Here is a 27428-nt window from a genome sequence, read left to right on the forward strand (position 1 = left end):
CCCCAGCTTTAACTTTTTCTGACAATACTAGACGACTTTTCTTAAATTTTAAAATTGAAGATTCCAGTTGAAGACTGCAAAAAGTTTTGACTTATGTTAAAAAATTACTTCAATTTTTTTTAGTTAATAATTCTCTCAAAATATCGAAAAAAAAATCTTAAATTTAGCTAAATGGAAAAAAATAAACAACAACAAAAAATTATATTTTTCCTCAGAAATCAAGATATCTCGCGATATTTTAGAAAGTTGATGAATGATTTAGTACCTTTAATTTAAATATTCATTAAGTACCTCATATTCTTTAGTTTTCCGAATAGGTTTCAAAATTTTAACCTTGTATCTAAAAAAAACAGAGCTGCTAGAGAAAAACCTAATCGCAGGTATGTATATCCGAAGTTAATCATAATCAGCCTCTTAATTCTTAGTTCCTTGAAAAAAAATGTAAATTTATTGACTTGAGTATTTTAATTGATTTAAAATAAAACTATTACATTTTTAAATCCCTGAATGCCTTTTCAGCGGTGATAGGAAAAACCGAACAAAAGCTTCGAATCGAACGCTTCTGTTGTAACTGAACGTTACATTTAAAGTCAAATAGAATTGTTCGAATATGTTCGTTATCACCGTTTTCAGAAACTGCAATAAAACTTTTATTTAACATGTCTAGAAATCGTGCAGACAATCTTCTCGGTAGCCATCAGCACTTAACCGCAAACGGTAGAACCTAATAGCTTTTTTTGTTCCACTTTAAACACTTGGTAAAATCGTAAATTGAAACTTGTCCCCCCTGCATCACCTATCAGATGGCTTTGCTTTGATACCAGAACGAATGCCGCTCGCGATTGTTGCGAGTTCATCGTCTCAGATACGTTTCAGTCACGCGAATCACAGTTGTTGGAATGTTGAGTTGTTGTTGCTAGACTTCTTGATAAACTTTTAATCGACAACGGGTGGTAGGAAGTTTGTGGGAAGCATCGCACGATGAAGTTGCTACAAAAGCTTTTCGTTTAGTTTTAGAACCGACCAAAAGGTGTCTCTAGCAACGCTCATCGATGAAAGCTCTTTGGAAAAGCTTTTCATCGATTTCTTCCATTGAAGCTTACACATTTTCTGTGTTGTTGGAAAATCCGAATTCAAAAATTTGAAACACATCTTGGAAACAAATTATTAGAAAAAATGGCAAAAAAACAAACATTAAAATATCGAAAAAAGTTTAATAAAACGTATAACACGAAAAAACGAGGTAAAATTGCACAAAAATAACAAAACTTTTATAAAATTTTGACAATTTTGACAATTTTGACAACTTTGAAAATTTTCAAAATTTTGACAATTTTGACAATTTTGACAATTTTGACAATTTTGACAATTTTGACAATTTTGACAATTTTGACAATTTTGACAATTTTGACAATTTTAACAATTTTGACAATTTTGACAATTTTGACAATTTTGACAATTTTGACAATTTTAACAATTTTGACAATTTTGACAATTTTGACAATTTTGACAATTTTGACAATTTTGACAATTTTGACAATTTTGACAATTTTGACAATTTTGACAATTTTGACAATTTTGACAATTTTGACAATTTTGACAATTTTGACAATTTTGACAATTTTGACAATTTTGACAATTTTGACAATTTTGACAATTTTGACAATTTTGACAATTTTGATAAATTTGAAAATTTTGACAATTTTGACAATTTTGACAATTTTGACAATTTTGACAATTTTGACAATTTTGACAATTTTGACAATTTTGACAATTTTGACAATTTTGACAATTTTGACAATTTTGACAATTTTGACAATTTTGACAATTTTGACAATTTTGACAATTTTGACAATTTTGACAATTTTGACAATTTTGACAATTTTGACAATTTTGACAATTTTGACAATTTTGACAATTTTGACAATTTTGACAATTTTGACAATTTTGACAATTTTAACAATTTTGACAATTTTGACAATTTTGACAATTTTGACAATTTCGACAATTTTGACAATTTTGACAATTTTGACAATTTTGACAATTTTGACAATTTTGACAATTTTGACAATTTTGACAATTTTGAAGATTTTGACACTTTTGACAATTTTGACAATTTTGACCATTTTGACCATTTTGACAATTTTGAAGATTTTGACACTTTTGACAATTTTGACAATTTTGACCATTTTGACCATTTTGACAATTTTGACCATTTTTATAATTTTGGTGCAATCCAATTGATTGCAATGCTGACACCTACATATTTAAAACAATTAGCTTAGAATCTGTATGCGAGATGAATAACGTTATAATTTACAATCAAACCGATGTATATAATGTGTTTTTGCCGTGATTTATTATCTGCAATCTTGAAATGGTGACGTCGTTGATTTGCTTCCTCATTGCTGTTCCTGGAGAAGTGAAACGTCACACCCAGCATCATGTGATGCAATCCGGAACAGCCAGTTCAACATGATGGATCACTGCCAATTCGACACAATTGTCACTGTTATTTATGACTGCAAGAAAGGAGGAATCAGGATCAAACGAAGGCAGCAACGTGCTAACGATTTCCCACCTCTGCACCATTCATTCAATGTGATTCGAGGTGTTTGAAACCACCCATGAATGAAGACGGAAGGAAGTTACGTCACGCCTAAGATAAAAAAAAATTGGAACAGCAGAAAAAAAAACCTTTAACCTATCGTGATTTTCTTGATTGACTTCTTGCACTTCCTTCTGAATATCCGCGTGAGTAGGTAAAAATATCTTCTGGTGCAAATGTCGGCAATAAGTCTTTAACACGACAAGCAACAAATTTTGTTTCATCCTTTTTCGGTAAATTGCCCCGAAAAAAAAAAGAATCCTTTACCTACTAGGAACCATCATCGTTCCGGTTAGCAAAGGACTCAGTCAGCTCCAGGAACTATTTGTTTTGTTTCGGGTTAGGTTGGGTTTGGGGTGGTATAAATGGGAGAAAATGCTTAAGAGAGTGAACGGGTTAGCAGGCAATCAAAAAAGTTGCTCCTTTCAGTTTTTCTGCCTCGTTCCCAATATTAGTCAAACTCTTCGATGTAGATAGGTAGGTTGGCTGGTTGAGCAAATTTACTGGAAAAAGTCAAGCTAACCCTTTGGTAGGTACAATGTTTCATATGCCAATTTCCCTTTAGTAAACACCTGTAGCGATATCGTTCGACAAAGTGTGAATAGTCGCTCGAAAATGGTTTGATTTGCTGTCGCTTTGCATGGAATGATTTCCAATTTGATGAGGTTGGTATTTTTGTGCTAGTTGAAACAAAAAAAAAACAACACAATTTTTGGAGAAAGTGAATAAAGTGTTTATTACGGTTTATTTCTTTCAAAAATTGTTAGTCGGATACAGTTTTTTGGACCCCAGGGTTTGAGAACCTGAAAAATGACTCCAAATTGACTCAGTCTACTAACCAGCTGAATAACAGCAACACGTGTACAAATCCTTACCGATTGACTCCTAAATTTCCAATAATTTAATTACCTCTATTACCGCAAATATCGTTCCGTCTTCTGTTGCTGTTGCTGCTGCTGGATTGGCAAAATCTGCTGAAATGATTTTCTCGAATTTCCCCCATTCGCCGCCCACCCAAAATAAAAGTTAGTAAGAGTAAACCTACCGAGGAAGTGTAAGGATAATCCACCTCCCGCATAATTCCGCCACTCTGCTCCAGATACTTCAAAGCGTACCGCAAGGAGCCCCCGGCACAGCCCTGATTTCCGGTCTCGACCGAACAATCGACCAACTGTTGCTGGCTAACGAATTCCATTCGGCCGATGCGTTGCATGATTTGGCCGCTGATGGCGTAGGAAATACTGAACGCATAGCAAGAACCGCAAGTTTTCTGATTAACGGATCCGGTCTTGAAGCCCTGCTGGCGCCAGTCCAAACTTTCGGGCATTCCTTGCGGCGATGACGATGCTGATCCTCCGGCGGCGCCCACCATTTCGTCGTTCATCTCCACGTCGATCATCCGGTGGTTCGAATCCCGCATCCGTACCATGCGCTTCTTGTACAGCTCGTTGTCCTGGCGATTGAAGTGAAATTTAATATTCGAAATCAAATCAATTTTTAGTCAAACCATTAATTTTCTGAAATGTTTATGCTTATTTTATTGAAGCAACAATTTTAATAAAATCCCCTTTTTGTTCAATAAAAACCAGTAGCAATAAATTTTATTAAGAGCCTTTTATAGCCTATAATAGGATAATATGAAAATTTATTAAATAAAAGGCTTGATATGCCTGTACGTCCTCCTGGAAGTGGAAACTAATAAACAGTTTATCGTGAAAATGGAGGAGTTTTTGAGGCCAGGATTTGTTCCTACGAAATTTGAAGGCCTCCACCCCTACCACTCTAAAAAGGGAGGACTAAGGGGAGAATTCAGAGAAACCGAGATTTTTCGTAGGACTGTTCCAAAATCACTGAAGGGGGGACCCAAGCAAGTTGAAAAAATCGAAATTTTGAATAACATAAAAATGCATAAAAAGTCGTAATCTAGCGTTATCTCGAAAACAAAAGCTGTGAAAAATCGAAATAAGAATTTCAAAAACCACGTCAGGGGGGACCAAAACAAATCCGGAATATCTTGATTTTAATTTTAATGGCATATGACTTAAAAAAGCATAAAACGTTGAAATCAGGTGCTCTCGAAAAAATTTTTTTGACTAAAAATCAAATTTTTGAGACTTTTTGGGCATTCAAAATCAGAAACAATCACCTATTACTTGTTTTCACAGCCATTGTTCATCATTCATCCTCTAGAAATTCATCAATCAATGAAAAATTTCCTAATTGAGTTATTTCTTTTATTCGAACTATTTTTAATAAACATGTCGAGGCAGGGTGAAGTGCGCCATGTGCATTTATCAATAAGTATATTTCATATTTGTTTAAATTTATATGCAGTTTTATTGTGAACTCTTACGAAGAAATTATTATGTTGATTTTGAAAAAATAACTTCAATATTAACAGATTTTTTTTTGTTTGGGCTGAATTTCTAGATGGTTTAAGAATGCACATCTTACCTTGATCGCGAAAAACTTGAGACGGACAATTTATTTTCTCATTGTCAGAGTTACAAATTTTCCCTCCAAAACATTTCAGATGGTTACAAAAGCGAAACAATGACGAACAGGCAACATTTAGGATTTACTTTAGATTGACCAATGTGAACGAGCCTTAAAAATTTTACCAATTAGACGTTAATTATTGACTTAACACGGTAAACATTGTTTTAGGTATATTTGTCAAAAACTTTGTTATACCAACTTTGTTAGCCAACTTTTGATTAAAATACGCCGTTGCCATCGCTTCAAACTCCTTAAACTTTTCAAAAACCTCGCTCGTGCGTTTCATTTGGTAGATTACTGTGAAATGTGAGTAGTCATCCGTGAATGTCACGAAATATCGATGACCATCAAACGTGGTTTGTATCCGCAAACGTCAGAGTGCACCAATTCGAGTGGCCTACTTGAGCTTGGTATTTGCAGACTCTTGCATTTTTTGCTTGACTGTTTTCCAGCTAAACAGCTTTCGCAAACTTCGTTTTTGTTGGAAGTCTCGATGCAAAAATCTACTCCTTCTACCATCTTATTTGTCATAAGTGTGGTTACGCCAGCATTACTTAAATGTCCAAGTCTTCTGTGCAAAGTATCAAAACCTAACCGGTTCTTTCCAAGCAAAGCCTTTGAGTTATGAATATCCGAAACCAACTCCAGGGAATACAAACCAAATTACTGTCCCTTGAGCAATGACCTCCCCCAAGTCTGTAATTGTGACCTTATCATCAGAAAAAGTAACCCTTTTCCCTTAGTGGTATCCTTTCTAACCGAAAGGAGATTTTTCTCTAGTTCAGGAATAATAAGAACATTATACAATTTTATCTTACTAGCCCTTATCGTTTCACCCGTTTTGGCTGTGGACAGTTCGATCGGTTTGGCCAGCGTCGAGATGTCCTCCACTAATCTCTCGTCACAGACCATGTGATGAGTCGCTGCGGAATCCACCTCGAAGCGAACGCGCCTCTCGCCTTTCGTAGAGGCCTTGGTGACAACCTTTTTCTGACCGTCAACCTGCGGAGGAGCCAACTTGAGAATTCCGCTAGCCTGCGGAGGTGCGACCTTTGAAGTTGTGCTCGCATACGGGGCTGACCCGCCTGCGACCGTAGCTCCCAGCTGCTTGCGACCTGCACTAGCTGCCTCGCTAGGAATGGTGACGACGCGCTGCACCGTTCTAGCTGCACTTAGGGGACCAAAAGTGCTAACCGCCCGGACGCACGCCTCTTCTGACTGCTTGCGCTTCACGTGGGCCAACATTGCGTGAGCGCTGTCTTTGTCACGCCTGGAACCGTTCTTCTTGGCCGCCTTCAGTTTGGGACAGCGCGACTTGAAATGACCCTTCTTGCCGCACCCGAAGCACCGACTGTCACCTTTCTTCGGCGCAGTCCGCAAAGCATGGTTTGCTATCGTTTGCTCACCTCGATGTTGGTTTGAGGAAATGTTGGTGTTTTGGAGGAGCTCAGAATCAAGGAACAACCGCTTGATGTCGACGATTGACCTTGAGTTGAGCTTTTCTGGCGGCAGAACAGCCAGCGCACACTGGTTATATGTGGCTGTAGCTTGGCGGTATTGCTAGCAGCAACTAGTTGACCTTCTCGCCTCTGCTCAGGTTTGCTCCCATCCGGTCCATCTACCGTGTAATGAGGCCGTACTCATAAAAGAGTGACGACAGTGCGTCGAACCTCTTCATAGAGAGATTGTTCAATCGCCCTCGCATTGCGATGATCGCGCTCGTACCCTTTACCAGGTAGGAGTCGCATAGGATGTCCAAAGCGTCCTTGACAAAATTGACTCCAACAATTTTGTTCAGGACATCGTTATTTATGGCCATCACTAGCTCGTCCATCGCAGCTGCCTCTTGTTCCATCCGCCTCTGGAACCTCACAGCTCTGGCTGCTTCCTCCTCGGCATCTTCCAACGGCAGCGAGTCCACCTCTGAAAATCTCTGCTCTACCGTCGAACAGCAGTTCCTTGGAGAACCCGGCTGCCGTGTGCAGTAGCGCCATACCAGCCTTGGCCTGAGATAGGTGCTGGCCTCCGAAGGTTGGTTGACCACCAACAGCTGGTTGACCACCAGCTCCACCTACTGCGAACTTCGGGTTCGACATTGCGATCCAAAAATATCAGTGAGATAAAAAATACAGAGCTACAGCCAGTTATCCACTGGGCCCATAACCTGTTGTGATATAAAAAAGAAGAAGTACTATTTTGTATCGGAAACTGATAACAATTATCTTTATCCTCGTCAAATCATATAATCAAGTAGGGTTACAGTAGTGATGGATATGTCAGATTATCAATCCGTTATAGTGGCAACACTTCTTTTATGAATTCCTGACAGTTCACCTGGCATCTATTCCAGTTATCACTACAAATTCACTCTTCGTCGATTCTCACAAACAATAGCGAATTGACGTTCTCTCTCACTTGCGCCTCTCTGTTATTGTTTACAATTGCGGTTCGTCAGCATACATTTTAATCGCCGCGGAGTAAACATCGTCGGGTCGTCGCGAGTGAGTTTCAACAATTTCTATGTATGCCGTGACTGAGACTCGATCTAAAGACCTCTGGCTTCGAAGACTTGAACGCTATCCTCTAGGCCACGGTCGGCGGCGGATAATCTTCGTTTCAAGTTATGGTCTATATAAGTAATTTTCAAAGTGGTCCCTACCGCCCCTGGGGGCGTTGAGGATCTACAAGGGGGCGTTGAAAGAGCTCAGAACTAGAAATTTTTGATGTATTTTTTATTTAAAATTTGTTCGCAATGAGCTCTAAACATTACGACCAGGGGCGGTGAGTGAAAAAAAAATGATAACCACTTGTCCATATGAACTGAATTGTACATTGTGGATGCGATATCTTTAGAGTGGCCAAAGGCAAAACAGTTAAAAAAAATTTTAGAATTTGGTAGTTTGGTAGTTGCGTGAATCATTTTGACCTGAATCGACTATTTTTTTCATTCAACCCAGAATGAAATTTGGAGAACTGCAATAGATATCCACCATGTTTTAAGTCAGTAAGCAAAGATTCGAAATCCAAAATTTACAAAATCATTGCTATTCAAATACTGAAAGTCATTAGGGATATCATTATCTGTGAAAATTTTGGTTGAATTGGCAACAACTCACCGGTTCGGTTTCGAATCCTCTTTGCGTTTACGTTTTGCGGACGATTTTTGCAACGCCGTGCAGAACCAAAACACGGTTTGTTTTGGTTTTCTACGCTTTTTGTGATCAATTCGAAATTGAAGAACAATGGATCAATATTTGCTGATGACAGGTGATAATTGTAAACACAGTACATACTTACATCATCACACGGTAAAGCGAGACTACTCATATTAGGATCGTGGTAGCACAATCGCGTTGCCAGGTATTCTGGGAGAAGTATCATTTTACTCATTGAGAAGGCATTGCTTTCCCGGTCAGGAAATCCAAGGGTGAATAGTACTGAATAGCGAAGAATTTTCACGAATAGACGAAGAATGCAAATAAGATTACCTGTATTCCACCTCTAAAACCTGCATTTTTCAACAATTATTTAACTACCCTGTTGATATAGGTTTGTTGTAATTTGTTCAAATATTTAAAATCAATAGGTCTAACATTAAAATAGTTTGTCATTTATTTGTATCTTGTTTTGGTACAGTTCGTATCCAGAAATATGAGAAATTGTCTGGCTGGAAGGTGGCATTTAGGACAAGTTACACGACAGAAAAAAAAGATAAATTGAAAAATATAGAATATATATTGTGTTGTATTGCAATGTTTAATATAAAAATTTAGATGTGGAAAAAAAGGATTTTTTCCCGGGATTTTCATGAAATTTTCCTTTTAGAAGCTAGCGTTAATATTCAAAAGATTCGTTCTATTTCAGCTGAATTTATCGCATCATCCCTATGTTTTCTTTGCAGGCTAAAAACAATTGAACCAATTAGGCCCGAACTAATATGATATTCTTCTTTTGTAAGGGTCGGTTCCACAGAAGAAACAAAACTGATGTTGATTTTTCAGTACAATATATTTAATTTTCCCAAACAAACCTAAAAGTTCAAATTTACTCATTCGAACGTCAATTGAAAATCATGCAAAAAATTTTGGATGAGTTATGAATCAAAACGGAGCTTTTTAAACCCCAGGGTTTGAGGAACTAAAAAATGACCCCAAATCGACTTTGTCCTATCAACAACTGAAATATTTTTTTTAAAGCCAAACACATCAGCTGATTTTAAATTGTATTTTAGGCTTCTATAAAATCGTTAATTTTTATTTCGACAAAACTTGCTCAAAAATTTTCATTTTTGGTCACAAGAAACATTTTTAGTTTTTTCAAATGATGTGAAGAAATCCGGAGAAAATCCGAACAATTTTCAATAAAATTTGGAGAGCCGGGCCGGGCCTGATCGTTCTTAAATTTTATACTAAATATTCAGACCAGCTCGGATAAAACCGGGCAATTGAAAAAAAAATGAGAGTGTTTAGAGAAATCAATTGAAAATGGTCGAACTTTTTCTGACATCACATAAAGGCGTTTTCAATGATTGATGTTAAATTTTTTATTAATTTTACAAATATATAGGAGACTGAAAAACGTTTTGTTTTCAAAAATATGGTCAAGTTCCTGTACTTCCCGAGAATAGTTCAAAAAATCAAACCGAAAAGTACTGAAATTTGTTCTCCGAAGTCAAAATTACTTGCAGTCATCGAGAAAATTAATCAATTAACCTTAATCCGCTCTTGAGTGTCAATATTTTTGAAAAATATAACAGCGTCTAGTAAATACACCACTAGAACCGGTATAAAATTGCCTTTCTGGTGAATATAAATTTATTGCGGAAATTTTGCGTTCATACACTCAAAATCCAGTGCTAAGTTTAATTTAAGTGTTAGAAAATCTGATAAATTGAAAATTGACAAAAATAGGTAGCTTTGAAAATTCTTCAAAAATTCAGTGATTCGTAATTTAAAAATCTAAAAATGCCAAAATGTCCCAAATTACGTCAACCTTATTAAAAATTTATCTGGTGAGACTAAAACAATTTTGGTGGTTTATTCATTGAAAAATATGATTTCTACGCCACTTTTTTTTTTTAATTTCATGTTGTCTTGATCTTAAAAACATTTGAAAAAATGAAACGTGTTTCCAACGTAAAGTCTCTGAACTCAGCTTTCTTGGTCATAAAGTCAGTTTTTTGCATTTCAAAGCTGATCTGCAATCTTAATTCCGAAGCATGTTTGTGATCAAACACGTTTTTTTCGAATCACCTTTCTGGAAAATATAAAAAATTAGGAACATCAGAGTTTCAAAATCAGTTTTACGTTTATAGCAATTCTATTATCAAAAACTTATCTCAAATATGTGTTTTTCGAACGTAAATATAATTGCTAAAAAAAAATCATTAAAATTTCTTTGTTTTAACCTTGCACTGATATGAAGAAGCTCACGGAAGATAGATAGTTGGAAAATTTCTTAAACTTTTCTTCTATTCAACATAAAACAGTTTTTTTTTAATTTTTAAAATGACATTTATAACGAGAGATTCCTTATTGAAATCATAAATAATATTTTTTTTAATTTCCTGATAGTTATTAAAAATACAAAAATCACCTTTCAATGTCATGTTCTCGCATGGAAAATTATAGATTAGCAGATTGCAGTTGCATGAAAGAATGTTGAAGTAAATTAAAATAGAAAACGGGTTAAAAAGTTAAATTTGGTCTCTGATTTTGATATTTTTAAATGCCTCAAATTTAGTTCAACGAGATCAAATTGAGGGAAAAGGGGCATCCTTCGCCCTGTATCACTCTTCTTAAATGAACTTTTTTTTAACTAGATATTATTGTTTATTCAATTGGTCAATTTTTGATAATTTTATTTTAAAAAAACCACCAGATTCTAAACAAAAAACAATTTAACTCGGTTCTTGAACCAGAACCTAGCTCAATGTCAGCATACCCCGTTCAAAGGCGTGTTTGGAGTTCAGCGGGGTATGCTCAAAAATATTTTTGGTTTTTCTTAACTCGTTTCTTTGTTTAATAACAAACTATGCTTTTAAAATTTGTAATTTTAAAAAGTTCGATTTTAAGAATACTGTTACCTTTGGATCATTATTAAAGTTTTTTATTGAAAATAAATCATTATTTAAATTATAAAACAATTTTAAAAACTTGAAAAATCTAAAAGGTCATTTTTTTTTAAATATTTCAGCATTAGTACCAAACATGGTCAAAATATCTTCCTACTGTCGATTTCCTAGAAACAAACAGCTCAGCAATTGTTCATGGCCAATGCAACCGAAACATAAAAATCCGACTTACCAAATCAGCCAAATTATTCACACCCATCTGGAACAGACTGTTGCCTTCCTTGAATTCCTGGTTGTGCCGCATAATCTCCGCCAGGTTCTTCTCGAAAGCGTGCTTCCTACGCTCGATTCTATATTTAGCTAGATATCGCTTGTTGAACACGTCCTGCGAATTTGGGTAGAAGAAAAAATAAAAGTGGGAACCATGTAAGTATAAATACAAAACACAACCCCCCTTTCCCTGAAACACCACACGCATCATATACCTACTCGCTAACGCTAATGGGAAAACTTCTAAATCCATCAACAAATTTTTTGGAAAGGCAAAAAAATAAAAATGAAAAATTTGTCCCCCATTCTTCATCCATTCTCCTACCAAAAACTTTCCCTCTTGTTCCCTCGAATCCTAGACATACCAAGTAGTTGTCGAAAGATGTTATGTTGTCCAAATCCAGCTCCAGAATGGTCGCCGGAACATCGACATCTTCCACGATGATCTGAGCTGTGGCAATTTCCGGCCGAATGTTCAGCCATTGTCCGCAAATCAGCGCAACCAGCAACGACCACATCAAAGTTCGGTTCCAGTTTGTCACTTTGAGGTTCATAATTTTCGGCGCCAACAACATCTTCGTCCAATCACATTCAGACAACCAAGGAAGGAAAAAAAACGCAAGAGGGTTCCACGATCTAATAAAAAGGGCCAACTTTAGATCCGAACTGTCAACTCACGTAGTTTGGCCGTAATGTTTAAATTTGGGCTTGTGTTGCTCGTTGATTGGGTTTTCGATGGGGACTGAATGAGCCAAGCCGAGCGATGAATGGCTAGAGAAGGAGACGGCAAACTTCATAAGTTCAAAATTGCTTGGTAATCATGTTTTGTAATTGTTTTGATGGCGTTTGCTTGCGATTTGCGGTGACCGATATAATATGAGCGCTGGTTTGAGGTGGATCACAAGCCTACGGTTTTTTTTTCCATACACTCTGAACGGTCAAATGTAAACAAAACATTCCTTAACACCCTCATAAAGTTCAGTTAGGATTTGAAATTCCGTGAATCTGTACAAAACATGCATATTTTCATCTTGAGTTTAACTGATCCATTCGAACAATTGGGTATGATTTCAATCTCAATTTAAAAACTCATTATTTCAATTTTGTGTATAAGAGATTATGGACAATAAGTGCAGAAAAATATCAAAATAATAATTAAAAAAAAAATATTTTTGGAAAATTGATTTTATTTCAACGGATTTGGAAATTTCAACTGGGTACTTCTTTGGTTTCCCGAACAATTAATCAACTTTAGGGCTCTGAACAGTTCATTATTGAGCTGAACACCTAATTTAATGAAATAATGTTACATAAATGTAATGATGAATTGATACAAATAAAGACATAGTTAGAAAAAACCCTTTTTTTTCGAAAATTGACTACAAGTTTATCTTCGGTGTTTTTGATATGATTTTCACTCATCGACTTTTTTCGGTGAGTCAAAAAAATCAATATATGAAAACCGTGAAATATAAAAAAAATTCAAATTTGATGGGCCATAGATTTATATGACTGCAAATACTGGCTTCAAACCTGTTCAGATAAGTTATTCGAATTAAAATGATATTATTTTACCGAATCAATATTTTTAATTTTCATTTAAAAAAAATTAATACACTAATGGGTAACAATAACATAGGGCTAAGTGAAGTAATTCCCGATAAACACTATACGCGCTGATATGAAGAATAAATGAACTCAAAAAGTTCCAAAACTTGTAGTTCGATATCATTATATAATAGTCATAAGCTGTTTCCGATCAGTTTTCAAACCCTGATAACGTTATTTCAGTTGTTATACAAAATCATAGCCCCGTGAAACAAGAATAGTTTTACACAGTATTCAATGTTTATCATTAAACCGCTGCAAAAAATTGACTTTTCGCTCCCATATGTTTTTTCGATGCCTTTTGGTCACCAAGCAACAGTGTAAAAATTGAGATGATATGGTTGATTCTTGAGTTAGCGCAACGCGTTTCAAATTTGTATAGAAATTTGTATGGAATTCAAATAAGCTTGAAATTATGTTGGTCTTTTATTTTTAGTTTTGACTATTCTTGAGCTTTATTACTTGCTAACATGACAAGCAGCTAAGCATTTCGAGAAAAAATTTATAACCATTTCAAAATAAAAATCAGTATCCATTGAACGGTAATTAAAAAGGGCATACTTTGCTTGCTAGGGCTTTTAATAATTTATTTAAATGTTCTCGCAAAGGTTATAAAAATAAATAAATTGCCTAGCTTTGCAAAGCAGATTTTTGAGATTTTTTATTCTCATCCTACGATTACACAGCTTTTAAATAAACAGTCAAAAACGCTTAACTTAAAAATATATGTTTTGAAAAAAAAATTGCATAACATCGAATATTTTCTCTGGGGTACAACTTAGGTTTGTCCTTTGTACACATGAATTATTCTGCAAGAATCAAGAAATATTTTTCACCAAAAATTATATTTTTTTGAACTTGAAGCACATCTCTGGCGATTTGTAAATGAAAAATTTGGTTTTCCAATACAAATTTCCATTCAAAATTAAAACTAGTTGCGCTAATTCAGGACTGAATGGATCGCTTACAAAATTTTTAATTGCCTTTTCTGGCAGCAAAAAAGTTATGGGTAGTGTAAAAAGTTGAGAAATTGAATTTTTTATACAAAGCTTTCAGCGCACAGTGGGGCAGGACCTATGAAAGCATGGCCAAAACCCCTTTTTGTAATTTTGAAAAATTCATCATAAATTTATGCTTTTCAGAAACTGGACATTACACCGATCACAACTCTGTCAAACAAATCTTTAAATTCGTTGTTTCATACAATTTTCTACGTAGGTGAAGATGGGGTTTGATGCAGTTGCATTTTATCGCAAAAACAAAAAAAAAATTTCGATAATCCACTAAAATTTTATTTCTTGAAGAAATAAAAAAATAGCATGGATGTGATCTGAATAATATGAAATTTATTTATTTAGGGTTGAAGAATTGAAAAAGAAACGTAATTTTTTTACGAGCATTAAAGTATAACGTTAAAAAATTACGTCTTTTTATTATATCCGGACATCTAGAAAACATGTTACCCCACATTACCCCTCTCTCATTTTTGCTCAAACATTTTAATGGAAGTCTCAGCTATCCAACAAAACAAAAAGTAGTTGCCACTTTTTGCCTATTCAAAAGTTATTCACGTTTTAGTGAAACATGTTTTTGCACAATTTTCTTACTTTTGAGATTGCTTTTTTTGATAATGGTTTTTGCTAGAAAAACTTGAACTCAATCGAATTTGTAATTCAGCTCAATCAATTTTTTTTTAAAACTTATTTCCTCTTAGTTATTTTGATAATACTATTTCGGTTTTTTTTTTGTTTTGTTTTGATCACCGCACTTTCTTGTAGTTTTCTTTGATTGATATTTTTTGGTGATTTACGACGATAAATATAACTGCTGTTTTTTACGTTCCGGCTTACTGAATTTCAGCCAACCTCAGAAAACTTTATTTAAATTGAAAAGGAATAAAATATAAATTTTACAAATTTTTCACAAAAATTAGTTTTCTAATAACATAATTCAAAACTACAAAAAAACTATTCAAGTGCACACTGTCGCGAGGGATCTCAAAACGTCATTTAACTTTTTAACGGTCCTAAAAACCCTTACATGAAAATTTTCACGACGATCAGCTGAGTAGCTTCCAAGTTAATAAGGATATTAGCCATACAAAGTTATCTAGATCAAATTTCACAACATCTAGATAAAAATATACATCAAATTGAAGATTTTAATCAGATGAACAACTTTTCAGAAGACTTCAAAGCAGTAGGATTTGATTTGAAAAAGTTATGAGGTTTTGGCCATCGATTGGTCAGGTCTGCCCCACTGTGCAGCGGTCTAATGATCATACACCCAAAATTCAGCACACAGCAAACATGAAATCGTATCAGAAATGATAACTTAAGTCGTTTAAAATGGTGTTGCGAATTGCAATTCCAACAGCATACTGAAAATATCGTTTGAAAACGGGTTTTGTTTACTTTGTCTTTTATACCCTTTTCACATGTTGGTGCTGATATGGTTTTAAGGTAAACGAGCCCTCACAGTCTGATGAAACTGCAGCTTCGTTTCCAATCGTATGCACTTTCGCATGACTAGATTTTTTGTAAATTTCTTAAATTGCCCTTAAAATTTTAACCAAAAACAATCATATCAAAATTAGGGCAGAATGCGCGCAAGACTACGCTGTTTTACGCTCAAATTTTAAATGCTGTTAAGTTAAAGGTGGGAGCACAATAGCCCGTCGTGCGTCGCGTCGCGTCAGCGTCGCGTTGACATTTCATTTTGAGGATATAGTTTTCCGTTTGAGCCACCACAATGATGCGTCGCGTGAGTGAAGGCCTTGTACTAAAATGCAAAACTTGTTCTAAACAGCAGCGTTCTACAACGTCGACGCTCTGTTTTTTGAAAATAATCAAAATACTCTCGCGTCAGCTGCATATTTAATTTTCCGTTTTAAGTGTTTTTATCGAAGTTTTAAACAAATAGAACCCACACTAGAAATAAATTCCATTTTCTCCTTTCAAATTATTCAATTATGCCATCAAAAATTATTATTCCACAAATCAGCTTTTTTAACGCCTCTGAGGAAATCATCGATTAGTAATACTAGTTTTAACTTACAGTTTTTGTTTTTTAAACTAAATAAATATGATTTTATATCATTTTATTTCAATTTGTTGCTGTATTGTTAAACATTTTATTTACGTATCTTTCTGTCATCATTTCGACCGTTTCTCATGCTATTTTCGAGGTTGCGTTTGTTTTACAAAATAGACACAAGTGAAATAAAGTCGGTTTGGAAGAATAATAAACTTGAAAATAACGCACAATAATTTTTATTTTATTATATAATTAACAATTACTCACTAATTACACTGTCAAATTGGTACTGTTGGTACTGGCCTGAGCTGTCGATCCACTACCGGCAGAAGAATTGAATTGGAAGTAGACCATCGAGTATTTCATTGTTTCATCTATTGAAGACTCCTACTCTGGAAGATGTATTTTCCGCAGGCGTTGCTGGTGCCGCCTATGGTACTGGTTGTTATTATGTTCCACTGCTCTGGAAGACGATCAACCGCATGCCTGCTCTACCTTATGATTTTTTAAATAACCACAACTAACAATCTTGAATTCCACTTGCAAAACTTTGACATCGCGAACAGAAGAAGCAAACCAAAACAAACTTTTGGTTTCTATGTCACCTGACGCTGTATTGTATTGCAAAAATCGTAGGGTGCGTCGCGTCAGCGTTTTAGTACTCAACGACGGCGTTGACAGCTGACGCGACGCGACGATCGACGCTGTATTGTGTTTCAGCCTTTAACTTGTGAGAAAGTCGAATACCAAAACGAAATGTCGTTTTTTTTTATTTTTTTACTTCTTGATAATCATGCATTCTTATCGCAAATAAAAATGTATGATTATAAAGAATTTCGTTCTTGTACAAATTTAATAAGTGTACCTACCAATATTTGATTCGAAAAAACCATCTGCCGCCATATTTGCCGCGATATCAGCCGGAAAATTGAGTTTCGTTGCCTACTTGAAGGCGTTTTACCTATAAGGAAATCAAAAAATTATTTTCAAAAAGCGAAATTTTCGATACGTTTAGCAATAACCAATAAGTTTTTGCCAAAATATCAAAGATTACATGTGTGAAAATTTTTTTATTCTCATTACTTCTGTCATCTGTTTCCAGTAACATCGAATACCAGGTGTTAAACTTTTTAAAATCGATACTTTTCCATATTTTACGAGCTGTGATTGTGATCCCTTTTTGCTGCAGGGTTTTTTCTCTTGTCAATTCAACTTCTATTCTTAAAAAACATTATGTACGTTAGCTGTTTGAACAGGAAAATACACAATGTAGCTTTTCTGGAGCCATCCTAAGAACCTGTTTCGGGGTTTATTTTTTTTTTAAATTAAATGTTGAAAAGATGTATTCAGATGTTTTTGAAATATTTCCAACATGGTTTGGCATTCCGTGGATGATCACTTCTTTTTGGGAAACATTTTCTTATGGATCACATAAGGAAATCAGAACAACACCAGGTGATTATCGGCTATTCATACAGATTACTCCTGAAACATAAACTGTAAAACTATAAATAGCTTTTTGAAAAACATAAAAGATTAATCAACTCACGTTTCAACAAATGCAGTTTTATTTTCGATCGAGTTTCTGGTTGTCACGGAATGATAAACAAAGCAAACAGCTACTCTGATTACAAATTTGATTTTCGAAAACTGTTAAAGTAGTGCTATCTGGTGGCGACATTGCCTATCACTCTGGCTCTCGTTTTACGTTTTGCGAACAATGAAAATGGAGTGTCCCGTCTGTTTGCTGTGCTTTAAGTTTTCGGTTGCGAAATTCAAAATAATCTTAAAATAATTGAAATACTAAAAATGCAAAAAAATCAGGGTGAATAAAAATCAATATTTTTTGCAAAAAAAAAATCAGATTTTATTGTTTTATTAAAATCAGATTTTTTCAAAATTTAAATAGGATTTGTTCTATAAATTGCATTTGAGGAAAATATTTTTACATACGAAGGTTCTTCCATCATGTGATAAAGTTTAGTTGTTAACCTTAGCTTTATGAATGCTGTATAAGTATAACATTCATGATTCATGATTTATAACATTCATCAAAGACCAATGCTTTTCAAACAAAATCCTTTGTATTCAACTATTAGAAACGATTGATGATTGTTTAAGAAAATTTTGTTAAATGTTTTCCACTGTCCCCGTCTAATTAAACAGATTGAATACAATTTTTTTAAAAAAATTTAAATTAAAATAGTAAATTTCAGTAATTAATGAACAATTCTTTTACTGAATGAATGTATTATAGAAATTAACCTAACACTTTTTTATAGACTTCTTCTACTCTTGGTTCAGAAAAATCAAACTAATAGAATAAATTCAGAAACCATTCAATATTCACTAAATTTCAGGTATTTTATTTAACTGAGAAACTTTGATTTAAATCACTTACAAAACTCTAGTGATTTAAATCGTGATTTAATCACTTTCATTTCAATCAAATCCACTTTTAAAAAAATTAGTCAATTGAATTTTAAAACCATTTTCTTACTCCTCAATACTCGTCATATAAACTCAAAACACAAAATAAATCATAACCAATGCTATTTCCGAGAAGTCTTTAAACATTAATCAAAATTCATTAGGAATAGATTTGTAAACTTTTTGCAAAACTCTTGATTATTCAAAGAAAATATGAAAATATTCATTTTGAACTCAATGATCAACTTTCCCAAAGATCGCGAGTAATTTTGACTTCTGTGAAAAAAGTTTTTGAAGTTTTTCTTGTAAATTTTTGTCAAATCTGTCAAAAACGGGAACATTGGCAAAATTTCATAAATATTTCAATTTATTAAAACTCACTCGCTACGACCGAACCGCAGCGATTAAGTTAGACTGACGAACCGCGTGGCAAATGTAAACAAACAATAACAGAGAGTCGCAAGTGAGAGAGAACATTGTTTTAGAGTTGACGATGGAAGAATTCGTAGTGTTCACTGGAATTGTTGCCAGTTGAACAGATATGAAATCGTTAGGGAGTGGTTGCCAATATGACGGATGAATAATCCGATATATCAATCCCTATTGTTACCTGACTTTTTTACAAGACTTGACGAGAACAATCCGATACAAATGACAACAAAACTTAATTGGATCTTTGATATTTTTTAAGAATATGTCAAATAGTTTCGGAATCTTTAACAAAGTTTTTAAATGAGCTATAATTTTTCATATGAAATACTTAAAAACTCTCTTGAATGATGTCATAAAAAGTTGTATTCTCATTTATTTATGTTTTGAAAAATTGGAAAATTTACATGGTATTATGCATTCTATCTATGAAATAAGAATATCTAGGTAAGATAGGAATCCTTGATTTAATAGAGGATAACAGATTGATTCAAAGTCAGCATTAAGTTTCCATGTAGGTTTATTAATTATCCAGACACTTTGATCAATTTTGCTCAAAAGTAATCAATTTCAAAATTTCTAAAGATCTTAATTTACATTCGTTTTTCAACATTTCGGGGAGAACGGAGTAACGTGGGCCACTCTTAATATCTGTAAGTATGTAACCTACCACTCCCACCGGCGTGTAAGAGATTCCTTTTCTAGGCCTCAGGGCGGCACGCTTACAATCAAAATCGCAGGGAGCTTCCAGAATGCACTCAGAAAAAACCCCAAAATTGCACTTCTCGACAATATTGTTTTTATTTATTGTATGCACTGCACGGATTTTTACAAAAAAGGGCACGATACCTGGAGGGCCAAGCCCTTTGTGGATGCTGCCGATCCTGGTAAGAGGTGTCGGTAAGGCTGACGTAGACGCGTCAGCGAGTGGACTAACCGATGACGATGGCGGACCCTTTTCCTCCAATACAGCGTCGATCCGGCTTGGTTTAGTTAGACAGTGGCCTTTCAAGTCACGGGTGGTCCACTGTCTTGGGTCAATCGTGGGGTTCGGGGATGTACTATCGACCGGTACTTCCGATCGTGGGTTAACCGTGGTCGTGGCGGTTATTCCCGTCGCTATTGGTGGAAGAATGGGATTCCGTCCACTCTATACTGTGTCCCAAACAAAGGGGTCCTGTATTAAGAAATACTGACGTTAGCGCGCGTCCTTTTTGGTGAGAGCAAAATGGCGGATGAGCGGCGGTTGGCTTACCTGGTGTCTGGCTGTTATTTGCACTTTTAAATTTTCTATTTGCTTGTGTGTACACTGCGGTGGTTTTTAGCAAAGTGAGCCAGCACCAGGAAAACGCATTTGACCGGCCTTGAACCGCGAGTTTCGGTCGATGCTCTCGCTTCGCGATCGCTCGTCGTTCGTGGTATCGTCGGGGCGTCGCTGTCGATCGTGAGAATACCCGGAAGCTTCAACTATCCAAGTTGGCCCTCTAGTTGTGAGATGACAAACCAATCTGGCTGCATGCTGTTGACGTTGTTGCGCAGTCGTTCGTTGCTTCGAAGGCGGATTTTTGGGGAAAAACTTCACACACACTAGTCACTCACTGCGATATTCTACTGATTTTTGCAAAAACTACGTTAAACCGCGATAAATCTCTACCACCTCGATGGAAGTGTTATCTGACGCTTACATATCTCAGCTGTGTGTTGAGATAAAAATCGCAATCAACTGTCATCGTCGTCGCTTTGCGTAAGCATGTTTTTTTGTCTGTTGTTGACTTATGTGCGTATCATATGCTTCTTTTGTTTAATTAGCCTAGATAAATGCACTTACATAATAAAGCATGCACCCGTGAATTGCATCCGTGGAAGATCTAAAGAACATAACAAAAATATGCTCATACGCTTATGATCTTAGTTTTATCAGGATATTTCACGTATAAATTTTTTTTTGATGAAACATCAATAAGTCACACAAACGCAACCCATTTGCAAATCATAGCTTTCTGAGGAATCGTGGGCTACATTTTGTAGGGTATCTTGGGCCACCTATATTTTTGTGTTATTATACACATTCAGAACTTGAAATAGATTCTTCCTATCTGCAAAGTTTTCTTATGCCAAATGAAGAGTTGTGAAAAATATTTAGTCCATTTTTCCAATGCTATAGAGATGAACATAAATCTCATATAGGGAACTTTGTCGAAACGTTCGCTAGACAGGAATTTGGAACTTTTCGATCATACCCAACTCTCTTTTTTTATTTCCTCATCTGAAATTGCTTCAAAATAATTAATTGAGTTATAAAATTTCAGTTTTGGGTCAACTCATAAACTTTGCACGTTATGTAGTCATTTTGGATTTGGTGTCCCACGTTTCCCCACAGTTTTTTTTAAATCCTGAAAAATTACTTTTGTTAAAACAGTCAGAACTCGGAAAAGATTAAAAAAGCTGAATGATACCTTAAAAATGTAGAAAACCTTTCCATTTATTTTTTTAAATCTTTTATAATAAAGAAGTTAGTGAAGTTTATAATTAAGAAGTGATCTGAAAATTGTACCGGGAAAAAATCTCCATGGGGAAGCGGGGTTAAACTTCTGAACCCTGAAATCAGGTATAACTTCATCTTGTCTCGATCAAAGAATCTATATAATAGATTTTAATAATCAAACAAACGAACGAATCCCTGAACCAACAGTCGGGGTCAAGCTTTTTTCGGCTTTTAAAGTTCACTTAAGCAATGCTCTAGGTTATTGAGAAAGACAAATAAACAAAATATTTCGACACACAAATCCTGTCAAAGTTATTATTGAACTTGAACTTGCATCAAACCGATAAAGTTCTCACCCAGCCTCGTTCCAAGTTAAAGCTATTCCGTGATAAGCTTCCGTTATTCGGTTGCCTTACTTAGTAAGTATAACTTACAGGTTTCACCTTTTGTTTTGGTTTGCACGTGGTGTGTCAAAATGTCATAAACTTCAGTATCCTCATTCAAGGATTTTTTGTCGCGTATTTTGTTCAGAGGTGTCGATATTTATGGGTACCTAATTTTTTTTTGTGATGGTCCCACATTCCCAATTGTATCCTTCCCCATACGCTTCTTTATTTAAAAATTTTAAATTTTTATTTGTTTTTTATTCAACACTTGTTTTACAAAGACGCATTAGATTGTTCAGTTAAGTTATAAAATCATTGAGAGAAAACTTCCAATCGAATTTAAGTGTCATTTAAATTGATTCAAAATTTACGTATCTCGGTGGATTTTAAAGTGCATTTCAAATGTTGTCGACACGCTGCCTGCAAAAACATTGAATTATCAGTGAGCGAAAAAAAAACGCTTCACCACGTCATTCAATTCAATCCGAAATGCCAATGGCAAATAAGTTAACACAAAAATCCCTGGCATCGATTTTGGTTTGCGGCTCTGAAAACGAAACGAACAGATCCTCCAAATAATAATAATAATAATAATAATGACGATAATAGTAATATTAACAGTAGTAAAGTTGGTAGGAAGATTTTCGCCTCCCAGCTGATTCCTGGTAGTCACGTCAACAGTTGTTAGCGCCGACTTTTCGGAATGTTACAAGAAGAGGGTTCCCTCCCATAGGTTGGTTGAATCAGGTCAGAGTTTTCAAAAGGTCGAATGTCTTAAATGTGATTTAATTTTTCTGAAAGGAATTTTCTGTTTGAAATGAAAATACTGAAGATTTCCAAATTTTCGGGAAATATCCTTGTGACCTTAAAACTTTTCCAGCTTTCATTTTGAATATAGTCACAGACAGTGGGGCACGTGCTTTAAAGGTGTCAAATATGGCACCTGGGTTCCGATGGATCATCCATTGAAGGCTTCGGAGGTCAGACATTACTGAACCTACTAGTGCTACTTCGAGGTTACTCTAGAAAGGACGTTCTGGGAAGTGTATCGCCAGACGAGAGTTTATTCTCCCACCCGAGATTGGATCAAGTATCCCCTTCGAAGTCGATTGGAAAGTTTTCGCTTCCCCGTTGGTGAATTATATCCCATTTCATAACCGTTCACTTCCGGAGATTGTCACTTCTGGTCCGTGAAAAAAAACTTCTAAGAAGAGTTTTCGCTCCAATAGAAAGGAGAATTGTGGAAAAGGGGTGCCAATTAAAGAAAAACGAGTTGCCGCATGCCGTTGCCATTTGGGAAAGATTCTTTGAAGAGGCCCTCTTTGAGAGCCCGGATGAAGGCGCTGCTGCTGGCGGATTTTGCATTCCTCGAGTGCAACATCACTATCAAACCGGAACGGGAAAGGAAGAAAAAGCAACACCACCATCATCATCACCGTCATTCGAAGAGCAGCGGGAAAATACCACAAGAGTGAGTTTCAACTGGTAGCTTTTTCTTTTCATTCTTATTGAAACTTTTCACTGAGAGGAAAATTTATATGAACTGATTTGCATGTATCATTGATTCATTCGAAAGCAATCTTGGTTCACTTTTAAATAAAATAATCTTATGTTAACACTGGTCAGAAAGTCGAAACAAAAATTTTCACTGCTCTCAAAAATTTAGAAATTCTAAAATTTCTAAATGTCCTAAGATTTTCAATATTTTTAAAATTCTCTTAACTCTCAAAATACTCAAGTTTAAAATTTTTTTCCAATTTCAGAAAATTTTAAAATTTTTCGAAATTTTCAAAATAACATCGTCGAAATTCTCAAAATTCTCCAATTCTCAAATTCATTTAAACTTCCAAAATTCTAAAACTATCAAAATTCTGAACATTTTCGAAAATTTCATAACTCTCGAAATACTCAAAATTCTAATGTTTACTAATAATTTAAAATTTTCCCAAATTTTCGAAACTTTCTAAAACTCAAGATCGATAATCTCAACAAAATAAAAAAAAATCAAAATTATCCAAATTCACAAAGTTTACAGGATTGAAGAAAAATCTCGAAACATTCAACATTGTCAAGATAGACTCATAAATTTTCTCAAACTTAAAAAAATTTCAAAACGGTAAACTTCTCCACAATTTCTTAAATTTTAAAATTACACAAAACTTTCATAATTATTAAAAAATTTCTCAACAATCTCAAAGTATTAAAAAAAAACTAAATAAAAGTCTTCAGTTTTAAAAATTTTCAAAATTCACAGATTTCTGCAAATGGTTGATATTTTCAAATTTTCAGAGTGTTTGAAACAATAAAAAATTTTAAAGTTTTCAAAAGTCTCAAATTCCTCAAATTGTCAGAATTTCAAAATTTTTAATATTCTCAAAATAAATTTAAATCTATAATTCTAAACATTGATCAAATTTACAGAATTTTTATGAACATTCAATATTCTCGTATCTCTTAAAGTTTTAAACATTCTTAAAATTCTCAAAATTTTCTTAAATTCCACCCTCTTAAACTATATACATAAATGCTTTAAATTATCCAATCTTCTCAAAATTTGTGAATGTTTTAATGTTTCATTTTTTTTATAAACTTTCATAACTTTATTCCATTTTTTCACTTTCTGATTCTTTAAATCTTAAAGGTCTCAAAATTCTTAAAATTTTCAAATTTATCACAACTTTCATAAAAAAATGGTTAGAGTACGGTGGGGTAAAAGTACGACCTTAGTGCTATCCTATTTTTAGAAAATTTTGCCGGTTGTTTTCCAAAAAACCAAGAACAGCATTTGATTCTTTAGACTTTTATCTCTCTTCTACAAAATTACGAAGATAATCGATCGACGCATTTGATAGCAGTAGTGAAAATACTTAACTGCTCTCGAAACGTACTCTTACCCCACCTCTGGGGCAAAAGTTCGAATGATGTGGGGTAAAAGTACGACCATTCAAAATTCCACAATTCTGCATGAAGTCTACGGGAAAATTATTTTGTATTAATCTCTGCTTACAGCAGCAGCTTTTTGGTTCGCTTCTGATACAAATCCTATACATGGGCAAATAACCTGCGCAAATTTGGAGTTCTCCACTAACTGTCCATATTCAGCAGGATTTCAAAATCCAGTTCTCATCGTATTTGAGCAATTTTTCGCGCGAGCAAGTCTTTTAGAAACAAAAATATGCGCTGATGTTTCCAGAGCATTTAAAAAAGATATTAGAATATTCCGCTCAGATTTACTTCAGTAGGCCCTTCGTACTTTTGCCCCATTTGCAATTCGTACTTTTGCCCCTTCAAGGTTTCTTATGATTCACAGATTATTGTGATGAATAGAGACATAGTAATTAAATTCTTTCTTCGGCATTTAATAGTGATTAAAAACAACTAAAAAGACACATTAAAACTTTCATTCAAAGCCAGACTTTTGACTGCACAAACATGTTTGCCGTTATTTGAAATATTACATCATTCAAGCCAAAAAGCTTCTTTACCTCATTTTTCGGAGTATTTTCAATTTGTACGAAAAAAAATTATGGCTGGTTGTTTTCAGTCCAAGTCACTATCAACCACGCCAGAGTTTTGAATATAACTGTTCTCGGTTTGTGATAATCCCAAAACGTACTTTTACCCGACTCGTACTTTTACCCCACCTTACTCTAATTCTCCGAGTTCTAAAAATTCTCAAATTTTTGAAATTTAAAAAAAGTAAAACAAAAATTTGTCGAAATTATCATATTTCTCAAAATTCTCAAAAATTGCACAATTCTCAAAATTCTCAAGCATTCCAAAATTTCTAAAATTCTCAAAAAATTTCAAAATTTTAAAAAATTTTAAAATTCTTAAAATTATTCAAATTTTCAATAATCTTAAAATTCTTAAAATTCTCAAAATTCTCAAATTTTCAAAATTCTCAAAATTCTCAAAATTTTCAAAATTCTCAAAATTCTCAAAACTCTCAAAATTCTCTAAATTCTCAAAATTCTCAAAATTCTCAAAATTCTCAAAATTCTCAAAATTCTCAAAATTCTCAAAATTTTAAAAATTCTCAAAATTCTCAAAATTCTCAAAATTCTCAAAATTCTCAAAATTCTCAAAATTCTCAAAATTCTCAAAAATCTCAAAATTCTCAAAATTCTCAAAATTCTCAAAATTCTCGAAATTCATAAATTCACAAAATTGTCAAGAACCTCATAATTATCGAAATTTTCAAAATTCTTAAAATTCTGAAAACTCTCAAAATTCTCAAAATTCTCAAAATTCTCAAAATTCTCAAAATTCTCGAAATTCATAAATTCACAAAATTGTCAAGAACCTCATAATTATCGAAATTTTCAAAATTCTTAAAATTCTGAAAACTCTCAAAATTTTCCAAATTCTAAAAATTCTCAAAATTCTCAAAATTTTCGAATTTCTCAAAATTCTCAAATTTCTCAAATTTCTAAAAATCCTCAAAATTTTAAAAATTTTACAAATTCTCAAAATTCCCAAAATTTTCATAACTCTCAAAAAACTCAAAATTCTCAAAATTCTCAAAGTTTTCAAAACTCTCCACATTCTCAAAATACATCAGAACTTAAAATTCCAAATTTTCTTGAAATTCTCAAAATTTTCATCATTCTCGAAATTCCCACAAATATGAACTCAAAATTTTCAAAATTCTCAAAATTATCGAAATTTCAAAAATTGTCAAAATTTTCAAAATTCTCAAAATTCTCAAAACTCTTAACATTCTCAAAAAATTTTAAAATTCTAAAAATTCTCAAAATACTTAAAATTTTCAACATTCTCAAAATTTTTAAAATTCTCAAAATCCTCAGAATTTAGAACTCTTGAAATTATCAATTTTTTTTTTCAAAATTTTTTCAATTCTCAAAATTATCAATATTTTTAAGACTCTGATAATTCTAAAAAAATTCTCAAAAATTTCCTACAAAGAGTCTTAAAATAAAATTTAAAAAAAAAACCTAAACTCTCCAAATTTTAAAAAGTTTACAAAATTCCTTAAATTTCCAAAATATTCAATACTTTCAATATTCTTAAAATTCTTAAAATTCTTGAAGTTCTAAGAATTCCCAGAATTCTCAAATTTTTTAAAAGTCTCAAAATTCTTAATATTCTTTGATTTCATATTATTCTCAAAATTTTCATTTACATTCAATATTTCAAAAATTCGTAAAAATTAATACATAATAAAATTTCTAGCCCCACAAAATATTTAAATGCTAAATGTTTCAAATTCTTAAAACTTTTTGGACACATCCAAGCTCTATTTTTTTTTATTTTAAAATAAAAACTTCACAATTATCAAAATTTCAAAAATTCCAGAAAAACTCGCAAAATTCTCAAAATTTAAAAAAATTCACAAAATTTTCAAAATTCTCAAAATTTTCATAAAGTTCTCAAAATTTTAACAATTTTCAGAATTCTTATGATTCTCCAAATTTGAAAAATTTCTTAATATTTTCAACATTTTAAAAATTGTCAACATTCGTAAAACTCTAAACGTTCTAAAAATTCTCAAAATTTTTGAAATTCACGAAATCTATATATATAAAAATGAATGTTTGTCTGTCTGTCTGTTCCCTATAGACTCGAAAACTACTGAACCGA

The 27428-nt window shown here is 33.7% G+C and overlaps 2 protein-coding genes across 2 annotated transcripts in view; one reads left to right on the top strand and one right to left on the bottom strand.

The window, feature by feature from the left end:
* Positions 1–27428, top strand: part of LOC129745090 (uncharacterized) — a 167398-nt gene that overhangs the window by 54467 nt on the left and 85503 nt on the right. The window lies entirely within an intron of this gene.
* LOC129745083 (procathepsin L-like) lies at positions 3357–12179 on the bottom strand. The gene is made up of 3 exons (XM_055737919.1): positions 11816–12179; positions 11413–11565; positions 3357–4061 (listed from the first exon to the last, which is right to left on the bottom strand). The coding sequence occupies exons 1-3, from the start codon at positions 12023–12025 to the stop codon at positions 3510–3512; spliced, it is 915 nt and encodes a 304-aa protein (XP_055593894.1). The 5' UTR covers positions 12026–12179; the 3' UTR covers positions 3357–3509.

The sequence above is a fragment of the Uranotaenia lowii genome, chromosome 2, assembly GCF_029784155.1.
Source record: "Uranotaenia lowii strain MFRU-FL chromosome 2, ASM2978415v1, whole genome shotgun sequence".
Classification (NCBI taxonomy): Eukaryota; Metazoa; Arthropoda; class Insecta; order Diptera; family Culicidae; genus Uranotaenia; species Uranotaenia lowii.